This window comes from Contarinia nasturtii, unplaced genomic scaffold (assembly GCF_009176525.2).
Source record: "Contarinia nasturtii isolate CC-2019 unplaced genomic scaffold, AAFC_CNas_1.1 Cnas_scaffold_3175, whole genome shotgun sequence".
NCBI classification, from domain to species: domain Eukaryota; kingdom Metazoa; phylum Arthropoda; class Insecta; order Diptera; family Cecidomyiidae; genus Contarinia; species Contarinia nasturtii.
In genome coordinates, this window is record NW_022200487.1 from 743,425 (window position 1) to 755,879 (window position 12,455).

The following is a 12,455-nucleotide window of genomic DNA, read 5'->3' on the forward strand; positions in this document are numbered from 1 at the left end:
GAATGAATACCGTCGAAGCAAAGGAATGGCTAGATAAGTGCTACGGCATCTGTTCACCACCCAGTTCAACCATCAAATACTGGTTTGCTGAATTTCGTCGCGGGCGTACATCCACCGCTGATGCTGAACGATCAAGTCGCCCAAAAGAGGCAATTATCCCCGAAATCATTCAACAAGTCCGCCGCATGTTATTGAATGATCGAAAAGTGAAAGTGCGTGAGATAGCTGAGTCCATAGGCATATCAACAGGGTCAGTGGTTACAATTATGCATCAACATTTGCACATGAAAAAGCTGCTTGCTATGTGGGTGCCGCATTTTCTCAACATCGACCAAAAAGAACAACGAATAAATGATTCTCAGCGATGTTTGGCATTGTATAATCGCAATCCAAGGGAATTTTTGCGTCGATACATCACGATGGATGAGACTTGGGTCCATCACTACGTACCACAAGACAAACGTCAGTCTGCGGAGTGGGTAGGACCAGATGAAAGACCTCCAAAGCGTGTGAAGCAAGATCGATGGGCTGGCAAGGTATTCGTCAGTGTTTTTTGGGATGCGCATGGGGTAATATTCATCGATTATCTCGAAAAGGGTAGAACGGTCAACAAAGAGTATTATATAGCCTTGCTTGACCGTTTGAATGATGAAATAAAGAAAAAACGTCCGCATTTGGCAAAGAAAAAAATTCTTTTTCATCAAGACAACGCAAGACCACACAAAGCCCAATTGACGATGGAAAAATTTGATGAATTAGGATGGGAATTGCTTCCTCATCCACCGTATTCTCCAGATCTAGCCCCCAGCGACTATTATCTGTTTTCAAACTTGAAAAGGTGGCTTGCAGGACAGAAGTTTTACTCAAATGAAGAGGTTGAATTTCAAACTGATGCCTATTTTTGGGGACTCGACAAAACTCATTATTCGAAAGGCATTGAAATGTTACCCGAGCGCTGGGCCAAGTGTGTTCAACTCGACGGGGATTATATTGAATAATAAAAATGATTTTTGATCAAAAATATGTATTTTTCATTGTTACGCCAAAGACTTATTGAACCACCAAATATTTTTCAAAAAACCTTAGCCAAGATAAATTAAAATTAAAGAGCGAGGGGGTTTAAAATGGAACTCCAGACTGAACGAGCGCGCGTGAGTGAAGGTCTTGTGTTCCATTCTAAGCCCCCTCTCCCATTTTTTCCAAAGCCTCAGCCAAGGTAAATTTAAATAAATAGCAGAGGGGGATAAATAATATAGAATTTTTTTTTTCTGAATTCCAAGCTAAATAATTTGAGTTATTTCATTACAAAGTTTCGCGGCCAAAATTGACATTTAACGGTGGCCATATTGGCGAAATTTATAATTTTCTATAAAACCCCTATATTATAGAGTCTATAAAGACTAATTTTAGAAAGACTGATTCGCTTATATAGGAACAAAGATTTTCAATAAAATGACTACGTTTATTGTCTTTATAATTTCTATATAGTTAAGCGAATTATAAAGTTTGTAGAAATAATGAGTCAATCCTTATGATACTTATCTTAAAACGGGTGTGCTATACATATAGTTGCAACACATCCCAATGTTAAATACAACACGTGCAACGTGGATACAGAACATAGAAATTTCAATGTGTAATAAAGGGGCTCTTAAAATCCAAACATTGCCCTCGTTACATCAAGCGGCGACGATTTATACGAAATGAAATGTCGTTTCTGCGTTGCGTTCTATTTCTTTCTTTCTATGTTTTTTTCCATAATGGCCGAATCAAATGAATAGAGAGTGAACGAAAAAAACGCATCGAAAAGAAAAACACTTAAAATAATTCTGTCGGATTTATATCATTTGCCTACATGCGAATGAGAGTAACATTTGCTGATTTTATGGCGTCAACCAGAGATTTTGTGCCCGAATAACGGCATAACAGATTGAATGTCTGAATAAAGAAGAAAAAACCTTGCAAATTTATTGCGCTCCATGAGTAACTGATAGCCATCAAATGCAGATAAATAATCTTTGCTTCCGCTAGGTTTTCACTTATTTAAAAAATGTTTATGATAGTAGCTGACATCATACGGTAGTAGCCTCTTTATTGAGACTTTTGATTTTCCATATTCACTATTTATAGTGCAGTCGATTTCCATGACATTTAAAAAAAAAACCGATTTCAAAATATATTGTGAAATGGCTTTGGAAGAGTAATTACTAGTTTTTTTTAACCTAAATCTTTTTTTGGCATTTGAACATGAATTAAGTTCCAATCCAAAAGTAAACATAAAAAGCGACTTTCACCTCTACTTGGCTGAGAAATATTGAATCTGGTTTAGCATGCACATTTTATCAATATTATGTAAACACTTCATTTGCTAAAGTCATTTTCTAATCAAAAAGTCATTTTTAAAATTATTACACATGCATATCGTCGAGTGTTTAACAAAAAAAATATTTATTTTAGTTGATTCCTAGATAACAATAACCTTAATATATAATTTGGTGATACAAGTTGTACAATTGGGAAGAGCTCATTTATTGAGTTCAATGTTATGCTAAGATGATTTTCAAGTAGGCTAGAAGTACGAATTTACATATATTTCATCAAAAATAAATTCGGCTAATTGTTGTCAGACGACAAATTAAAATTACAGCTTTTATCATTAACATATTTTGTTGATTTCAGAATATCACTCTGATTTATCTTGTGTTAATTTGAGAATATCTAATAGTCGGTAGTCACTCTAGTGAAGACAGTACGATACAAATCACGGCAGCCTTTGGTAATAAGTAGCTATTTTCGAAAAAATATTGAGTTCGTTACATTTTAATAATAATAATAATAATAACTGCACCGAACAGCGTTCCTTCGCCTTGGTGGTTTATTTGATATATAATACAATTTAAATATTTTTCATCAAGCAATTTGATTAGAGATAAATAAATGTCTTTATGTACATTTTATAAATCTAAATTGAAGTAATAGTTTTTGATTTCATCTGTTTTGTTTTAATAATTTTCAATTCTTGAATTAATTGTAGATAAATTTACTTCTGAATTAATTAAATTAAAATCACTGTTTGGCATTTTTTACTATAATAATTGTTGAACTCATATCTGCGTCAATGATTTTGAATATGAAAAACATTTGCACCACCTTACGTCTCTCCTCAAGCGTAATCATTTAAGTTGTAGTCCGAAACTGTTTCAGTTCATTCTCCTAAGCGCAAAAAGTAAAAATTGTTTTTGTATTGACTCTATTCTCTTGCACATATCGTCATAGTGTGGATTCCAAATTTCTGACCCATATTCGATAAATAGCAACACAAATGTAAAATAAAGGCGTTTAATTGTCCATTGGTCGACAAAATCTAAACCGTAAAATTTTAGTGAAGCCAATCTTGATTTGGCCTTAGCTGCAACGTGCTCAATGTGTGACTTGAAATTCATCATCAAGCAACACTTCCAAGTCTCTTATTACAAATACTCTTTCAATTTGAACGCCGCCTATGTTGTAACTATTTTCATATTGCAGTGAACCCCGATGATATGATATGATTTTTGCTTTGAAATACGTTATTATTTTACATCTAAAATTTGATAAAATTGTACATTAAATTTATAAGTAAGCCTTTTTGCATTATTTGAGAGGCACTTCGCATCTCACCACCTTCTCTTGCTTACAGAAATTCCCGTAAGTTAGAGCAATAGATGATATGCGACGTGCTGTTTTTACTCTAAGCCTCTCATTTGAATTCTTATGTATTTTTGCGCGTTTTATTCATGTTATCCCTATCGAAAAGACAAGTGTCATATGTACGACATGACATTCATATGACTTAATTAGAACGTCATTAATGAATAAATATTTGTTATAGTGATACGGAGCAAGACAAGCTGATTTCATTGGTTGCAAATGTATCTATTGTTAAAGAGATTATAAGTACTGATTGCGTCGACTTGTTTACTATAGTTCATCGTGTATGCGTACTAGAACGAACTATTAAAATACCATTTTTAAGAACACAAAAATTGTATTAGCTTTTTTTTAGATAATAATATTTTGTGTTAAATCAAAGTTCAACCTGTTCTATTTTTAAATATTTTTTTAAAAGTGAATTAACAATATTTTGTTTGAAAAGCAAATATAATCTGATAAGATTCTTGGTAATAAATTTACATTCAAAATTCGCTTAATCCAGTTTGTAGACATAATTAAAAACTCTAGATTAGAATCAATTTATAAGATAATGTGAACAATGTGTCAGCAATAAAAAAAACATTCACCTGAATGTTCAACCAGAACCGGTTTAAAAAAAATAGTTTGGAGACTTTGATACATTTTCTTTATTTGGGAGGATTTTATTTCGATTGAAAATTCGGATTAAAAAAATCGATTGATTGATTTCAAGTGCCAAGAAATAATTCTCGCATATACCTTTCCATTTAAAAAGCAACGACGTTTCAGTGAGTGATGTTTGGTTTATATGGACAGCTTCAATTTGATTCGTTTTGTTTAAATTTAGATAACATAACAGTAGTATGCATGGTACTGCGACTGTTATTTGATTGAATGTGATAAGATGTTTTTTCGCATAAACACTCCATTTAAAATGATTTAAAGACATTCCAAGTAAATTTTATAGCGCTCTTAATTGTTTTGAATGAAAAATAAAACGATTTTCTGTTGACTCACGATAAATTTCATGCACACTTTATTAATAATAGCACGCGAGATGTTACATTCATTTTGAAATCGTAAAGCGTTTGGAACGTTCATTAGATCGTGTTACGCTGTAAATATATTGTGTAAAAGTTTTTCCTTTATTGACCATTGTAATTTATATTTAATGGCCTAAAGAATCTACATAAATTGGTTGACTTTCAAAATGGCAACATTTTTTCCATTGTTTTCTCTACACTTTACATTCATTCTATTTTTATTATCGTTTTTAGGTGATTCAACTTTATTTAACACATTGGAATAAAATACGTGTGAGTGAAAAATGAGTGGGAAATTTCATTTTGCTATCGACAGAGGTGGCACTTTCACGGATGTGTTGTGCATTTGCCCAAATGGAAAAGTTCGTACGATGAAATTACTTTCTGTAGATCCAGCGTACACTGATGCGCCACGTGAAGGCATTCGACGAATCTTAGCAGAGGTAAAGGGTTGAATTCAGCTTCATAATTAAAGTTGGATGCGTAAATGTTAACTAAACTTAAAATATATGTAGGAAACGAATGATTCACAAACAGTTGATGGTTTAGTTGAAACCAAACACATTGGATGGATAAGAATGGGCACAACTGTTGCTACGAATGCATTGCTCGAACGAAAAGGTGAAGCCGTTGCATTGGTGGTAAATAAAGGATTTCGAGATTTGCTTTACATTGGAAATCAGGCAAGGCCGAAAATTTTCGACCTAAACATTCGCAAACCATCGAATTTATATAAGATAGTAGTTGAAATTGATTGCCGCATCGTTCCAGCACATCTTAACATTTGTGAATTAAGTAATTCAGATTTACCAATTTTTTTTTACATTTCAATTTTTCTTTTATCACATTCTAACTTAAATATTAATTTTAATTTGAACAATCACGATCTCGTAGATCAAAATTGGAAGAGTTTACAAGGTGTTGCCAATTCGGAATACCTTGAAAAAGTCGGAATCGATGAACAAGCTGTACGTGGTGCATTAAAAGAGGTTTTGAACAGCGGTATAACCTCGTTAGCCATAGTTTTGGCGCATTCATTTGCATGTATGAATCATTCATTTCCTATGTCACAATTAAGAGACATCATTTTGAAGATTTTTTTTTACTATTTTAAGTTCCTGAACATGAGATTCGTGTGGGTGCCATTGCAGAGGAACTTGGATTTAGTCATATAACATTATCGCATCAGGCAATGGCAATGATTCGTTTGGTTAACCGAGGCTACACAGCTTGTGCCGAAGCCTATCTTACACCGCATGTCGAACGTTATTTAGAAAGTTTTACAGCTGGATTTAAGGATAAATTAAATGGAGTTGATGTTCTGTTTATGCAAAGTGATGGTGGTTTAACGAATATGGAAAGTTTTCGTGGTGCACGAGCAATTTTGAGTGGACCGGCAGGCGGTGTTGTTGGGTGAGTTTTCCCCTTTACCCACAATTTGTGGGCCACAAACGAACATATTCATTTTATACACAAATAATTAATGAACACTTAATTTTATCGTATTGTAGGTACGGAATAACTGGGTCAAGAGAGACCGAACAGCCTTTAATTGGTTTCGATATGGGTGGAACGTCAACGGATGTGTCTCGTTTTTCCGATGGAAAATACGAACATGTCGTGGAAAGTACAACTGCAGGCGTTACAATTCAAGCACCACAATTGGATATTAATACGGTTGCAGCGGGCGGGGGTTCGATGCTTTTTTTCAGATCTGGATTATTTTACGTTGGCCCAGAATCGGCTTCGGGTAAATGAATTTTTAAAGTGTTTTTAATGAAATTCATTCATTTTTATATGTATGAAAATAAAAACAGCTCATCCTGGACCTGCATGCTATCGAAAAAATGGGCCTCTGACAGTGACAGATGCCAATTTAATATTGGGTCGTTTATTGCCTGAATATTTTCCAAAAATTTTCGGCCCGAATGAGAATGAACCACTTGACCATTTGGTGACTCGGAAAAAATTCGAGGATCTACAAAAAGAAATTAATTTATTCTTATTGCAAAATGGACAAAGAAAAGTTAGTTTGATTTTTCATCTATTATGTCGATAGCTTCAACACTAAAAGTAACTTTCCACATTTCGTGATTGTTCGTTGTTTCTGTTTTTTTTTTCTTACAGACACCACTTTCGGTCGAAGAAATTGCGATGGGTTTTATTCGCGTTGCAAATGAAGCAATGTGTCGTCCGATTCGTGCTTTAACACAATCACGTGGTTATGATACTTCAAAGCATGTTTTAGCTTGTTTTGGAGGAGCGGGAGGACAACACGCTTGTAGCATTGCACGTGATCTTGGAATGTCGAAAATTGTGATTCATAAATATGCGGGAATATTGTCTGCGTATGGTATGGCATTGGCCTGTGTGGGTAAGATTTTGTTGAAAATTCACTTTTTTTTATTCTAATTTATTCATATTTTTTTATAGTATTCGAAGCACAAGAACCATGTGGTTTGGAATATAGTTTAAACAATGTGGATGTCATTCGAACTCGATTACATGTGCTTACAATGCAAAGTCGTACAAATTTACGAAATCAAGGATTCGATGATGATCACATTGTAATTGAACCATTTTTACATTTAAGATATGATGCAACCGATACAGCAATAATGTGCAGTCCTTCATTTGACGCAACAAATATGGCTGATTTGAGCGTGAATATTCCAGATTTTGGTGATTTTTACGGTTCATTTTTGAAGCGATGTGAGCCTCCTCAATTAGAGTAGAACATCATTGAAATGTACAAATTCAAAAAGTATGTGATTTTTTCTTGTAGATCAAACGGAATTTGGTTTTGTGATTCGTGGCCGACGAGTGATTGTTGATGATATTCGTGTGAGAGGGTCAGGCAAATCGAATACACCACACGAAGAAAATATTGCACCAAAGGATGGACCACCAAAAGTTGTAGACCGTGTTAAAACTTATTTCGATGGTTTTGGTTTAATCGATGTTGATGTTGTATTATCGAATGATTTGTTGGCTGGTCATATATTGAATGGCCCATTGATTTTGATTGATAAGCTCTCCACTATTTTAATCGAACCGAATTGTTGTGCAGAGATTACAGAGAAGGGCGATCTTATAATTAATGTGGAATTGGAGAGCAAGTTGCTTAAATCTATTGATATATCTTTTGATGCAATTCAATTGAGCATTTTTTCTCATCGGTTTATGAGTATGGACCAATTACTATTACACTACACTACAATTATGTTCCATTACTTATTGATAAATTTCCATTATTTTCTTCTGATCGTCCCTAGGTATCGCAGAGCAAATGGGAAGAATATTGCAAAGAACATCCATTTCAACAAATATCAAAGAACGACTTGATTTTTCATGTGCACTCTTTGGCCCAGATGGTGGTCTCGTTTCAAATGCCCCTCACATTCCCGTTCATTTGGGTGCAATGCAAGAAACAGTTCAATATCAATTGAAAGTTAGGGGTGGTACACTTAAAGCAGGCGATGTGTTGCTAGCCAATCATCCCCTTGCGGGCGGGTCACATTTGCCGGTATATTAGAATTTTTTTTATTTTCTTTATTTCAATTTACGTTATGATAATCTGAACATACCCACAGTAAATGACAATTTTTCCGTAAATTTTAGGATATGACTGTTATTACACCAGTTTTCTACAAGTAAGTCGAGTAGGCTATATGTTTGATATGTTTCAAATAAGCATTTCTTTTTGTAAATTTAGAAACGAAGCGCATCCAGTGTTCTTTGTTGCATCACGAGGTATTTATTAAATTCATTAATATATATTGTGAATCCTATAATCAATTTTATTAATTAATCACATAATTAATTTCATTATTTCTCAGGTCACCATGCTGATATTGGAGGTTTTTAATTTAATTAATTCAATTCTCGCTACACTTACATTAATAGTTCAAATGCTTAATAGTAATATTTTTTACGTGCTTTTTATAAATTAAATATTAGGAATTTCGCCCGGCTCGATGCCACCACATTCAAAATCGCTGAACGAAGAAGGAGCTGCATTTAAATCTTTTTTGCTTGTTGAAAACGAGCAATTCAAGGAAGATGAAATAAGCAAGGCGTTAACAACACCAACTGATGCAAAAGGTGCAACGGGTACTAGAAATCTTGCCGATAATTTATCAGATTTAAAAGCACAAGTAGCCGCCAATCAAAAAGGAATTCAATTGGTAAAAAAATTAATAGATTCATATGGATTACGAATTGTACAAGCTTACATGAATTATATTCAACAAAATGCGGAGGTTTCTGTTCGTGAAATGCTAAAGGAAATTGCACGCAAAACACGTGAACGGTAAATCCGAATATTTATTTTAAAATCTGTTGTCAAACAAGTTTACTAATGGATCAAAACGTTGATTTTGAAATTAATCTTAATTTACGCATACAGCACTGGTAAAACAGTTTTATACGCAGAAGAGCATATGGACGACGGTTCACCCATCAAATTGAAAGTAACAATTGACGAAGCGACTGGTTCTGCGATTTGTGATTTTACCGGAACTGGTCATCAAGTATATGGAAATTGTAATGCACCAAGAGCGATAACACTTTCAGCGTTGATTTATTGCCTACGTTGTATGGTTGGACACGATGTTCCTCTAAACCAGGGATGTTTAAATCCGATTAAAGTAATTATTCCAAAAGGATCTATCCTCGATCCAAATGATGAAGCAGCAGTGGTAGGTGGAAATGTATTAACGTCACAACGAATTGTGGATGTTGTTTTTTTGGCATTTCAAGCATGTTCCGCATCGCAGGGATGCATGAACAATATAACACTTGGCGACCAACATTTTGGCTATTATGAAACGGTAGCGGGTGGAAGTGGAGCAGGTCCAAATTGGCATGGAGCAAGTGGCGTTCATACGCACATGACTAATACGAGAATTACAGATCCGGAAATTCTCGAAAATCGCTATCCAATAATTTTGAATAAGTTTTGTCTTCGAAACGATGAGTCAGGCGGCAAAGGTAAATTTAACGGTGGCGAAGGAATTGAACGTGAACTTCTGTTTAGAAAGTCATTGACACTGTCAGTGTTAACAGAAAGACGAGTTTTGAGACCATATGGAATGAATGGAGGCAATGCAGGAAAATGTGGCGAAAATTTATTACAAAAATCAAATGGACAAATCATTTATTTAGGAAGTAAATGCGCTATAAATATCGAAGCAGGAGATACATTTGTTTTAAAAACACCAGGTGGTGGTGGCTACGGAGAAGCAAATGCACATGGACCAAATCAAAATGAAACAGATACAATTAACGAAATACAAACGAAAGAGTTTTTAGAACGTGGCAGTGTATTTGAATATCGTCAAGCTCAAGAATCAGTTTAATTCTTTTTCTTTTTTTTTGAAAAATGTTGAATCAAATGTCGGATTCATCAAATCAGAGATAGAAAATTGTACCCAAAAAAAAAACTAAAATTGATTGGCTCAAATGTTTATGAATAAAATGATGTAACTTGTACTGTTTACACAAATTGCAGCAAAAACATTGAAAATAAATGTCTAATTGCATGGAACTTTCTAATTATGTATCAACGTCAGTCGTATAATATTTATATGAAAACTTTGCACTACATGACTATATTCTCGACATACAGAGAAGACAGTACATTCTACACAATTCTAAGCTTACGCTGACTTTAATCGGTTTATTTTCGGAAAGTCATGGAATAAAATAAACTTCAAAGTGTATATATACCATGTGCATCTCTCTATCTCTAAGCAACACATTCAATGTTCAAAACAGATGTGAAAGTAAATTTAGGAAAGAAGCGTATCGAAAAACTATATATTTACACACAAACATTTTAAACTTATTCAATTTCACCACTTTCCGCAAATGATAAAAAATAGACACAACATGCAACTTCATCCGATGAATATTATGTAAATGAGCAAATGAAAGAGAAAAACCGACTTAAGGCTATGTTTTATGTGCGACCGTATTAAGTTTTGTAAGCATTTTGCAAACAAAAAACTTCGATATTCCTTTTTGTGTTTCGTTTTCAAAATGAATTTTAATTGAAAACGAAAATAAAACTCTTTAAACAGTTTAAAGAAGACAAGATCAACTTTTATCAGTCTCTGATGGAATTCCCAAAATGATAAAAACAATTTCAGCTCTGTTTAACCATTTCACAGAAAATTTGAAACGAATCTCGAAGCGTTAGATATTCGAGCAAGTCAGTATATAATCAATTTAATATGGATTTTTTATTGAATAACTGTGTGTGTATGTGTGTGTGAGAGAGAGAGAGAGAGAGAGAGAGAGAGAGAAAAAATATTAATAAATAGTTTCTAATAGTTGTTCTGTCTCCGGAATTAATTGTTAATAGCTGCATTGCAAATTATAGTACTTTGTGAAATTATAGTACTTTATGAAATTACCACAAATTCTCATGTTCGAAAGTGTAAATAAAATATGATTCTCCTTTACAGAAAATAAGGATCGCTTTAAATGAGTTAAATTACAAATAAAAAAAGCAATTGCTTTTTATAATTATCGAGGCAAAACATGAACTATTCTAGATCTCAGTAATATATAAAATGCGATATAAGTTTTGATTTATGGAATAGTTCAAAATTATGTTCGATTTCGTCGTTTAAAATTTCTAGTACAACTTAGAGCCGTTGGATTTATTTTGAACGAATCGGCCCAATTAATATTGCTCGTACAAATTTAGAATACAAACCAAAAACTATTCAACATTGCCATGACACGAGTTCGAGAATGCGGGTAAATTTCATCACTGTTATTCAGATGATGTTTGTCTTGCAATATAATGGGATGTACTGTGTGCATATGTGTGCATGTACGTATGCAATACAAGGCATTTGTATGGCTTTGCTGTGTGAGAGTAAATTAGTGTTGGCAGTAAATTAAATAGATAATTTGGATTTCCGTGTATTCATCGATAGTTTAGCTAACGACTAATCATAGCATTTCGTTGTCTTCTGTATAACATGCACAACTTACACCATAAAATATTTGAGATGACACTATGTAATACAGGAAAACAATGCGAATGGAAACGCGGCAAGAAACGAGACTTCACTTACTGTAGGTGCATTATTATAAAAGTCTTTGACATAAAGAAATTCTGCGATTCTGAAAAGTAAAATTACTTTGAAATAAACGCACACCTAAATCGATTATGTAAATTTGGTGAATGTAAACTGCTTTTGTTTCAAAGCAAGCATTTTGGTAATGCAACCGAGTATAAAATATGGAAAATGAATATGCATTACATGTTAAATTGAATCGATTGTGCATAGCAGCCTTGTATTTTGTCCTTTATCTCTCTCTCTCTCTCTCTCTCTCTCTCTCCACCTCTTTATCTTTCTTTGCTTCAGGCTCACCGAGAATTATTTGTGAAAGTGAGCTGAAAATGGTCGCAGATTCGAAAATAAGAAATCCATACAAAAGTGATGATTTTGCTGTGAGCACCATTTATCACGAAAGAAAGAGAATATGCTACAAAATTTTACTGAATATTTTCAACAGTACACTAAAACCATTTCAAGCAATGTGTTATGGCTACGATGTTTTAATCGAAATTAGTAGGGAGATCGTTCTTTAAAAACAAAAAAAATCGAGTTTAAATTGCAACGAAAATCCCATAGAACGATTTATTTATGGAAATCAACAAAAGCAACGATTAACCTTTGGAAGCGGTTCTTTCAAAAGCGATCCACAAATTTGTCATAC

General features: G+C 33.7%; 1 protein-coding gene across 5 annotated transcripts; it reads left to right on the forward strand.

Moving 5' to 3' along the window:
- The first annotated feature begins 3,950 nt into the window (after window positions 1-3,950).
- On the forward strand, window positions 3,951-10,282 carry LOC116349914 (5-oxoprolinase). 5 transcript variants are annotated; one of them, XM_031781570.1, is made up of 16 exons: window positions 3,951-3,974; window positions 4,950-5,158; window positions 5,231-5,510; window positions 5,610-5,759; window positions 5,831-6,128; window positions 6,227-6,465; window positions 6,533-6,741; window positions 6,843-7,089; window positions 7,149-7,427; window positions 7,501-7,902; window positions 7,991-8,241; window positions 8,337-8,368; window positions 8,431-8,468; window positions 8,555-8,575; window positions 8,676-9,027; window positions 9,124-10,282. In XM_031781570.1, exons 2-16 carry the CDS (start codon window positions 5,000-5,002, stop codon window positions 10,073-10,075), a joined length of 3,909 nt encoding a protein of 1,302 aa, XP_031637430.1. In that variant the 5' UTR covers window positions 3,951-3,974; window positions 4,950-4,999; the 3' UTR covers window positions 10,076-10,282. The 5 variants fall into 5 exon arrangements, with proteins under 5 accessions (XP_031637430.1, XP_031637429.1, XP_031637428.1 ...); XM_031781569.1 differs by lacking the exon at window positions 3,951-3,974 and adding an exon at window positions 4,008-4,027; XM_031781568.1 differs by lacking the exon at window positions 3,951-3,974 and adding an exon at window positions 4,048-4,160.
- Window positions 10,283-12,455: the final 2,173 nt, after the last annotated feature.

Excerpts from the sequence above, each read along its gene's own strand:
- LOC116349914 (XM_031781570.1), top strand. The coding sequence starts at position 5,000 with ATGAGTGGGAAATTTCATTTTGCTATCGACAGAGGTGGCACTTTCACG. Across the intron at positions 6,742-6,842 it reads TGCAAAATGGACAAAGAAAA|ACACCACTTTCGGTCGAAGA; the intron begins GTTAGTTTGATT and ends TTTTTCTTACAG. Across the intron at positions 7,428-7,500 it reads CGGTTCATTTTTGAAGCGAT|ATCAAACGGAATTTGGTTTT; the intron begins GTGAGCCTCCTC and ends TTTTTCTTGTAG.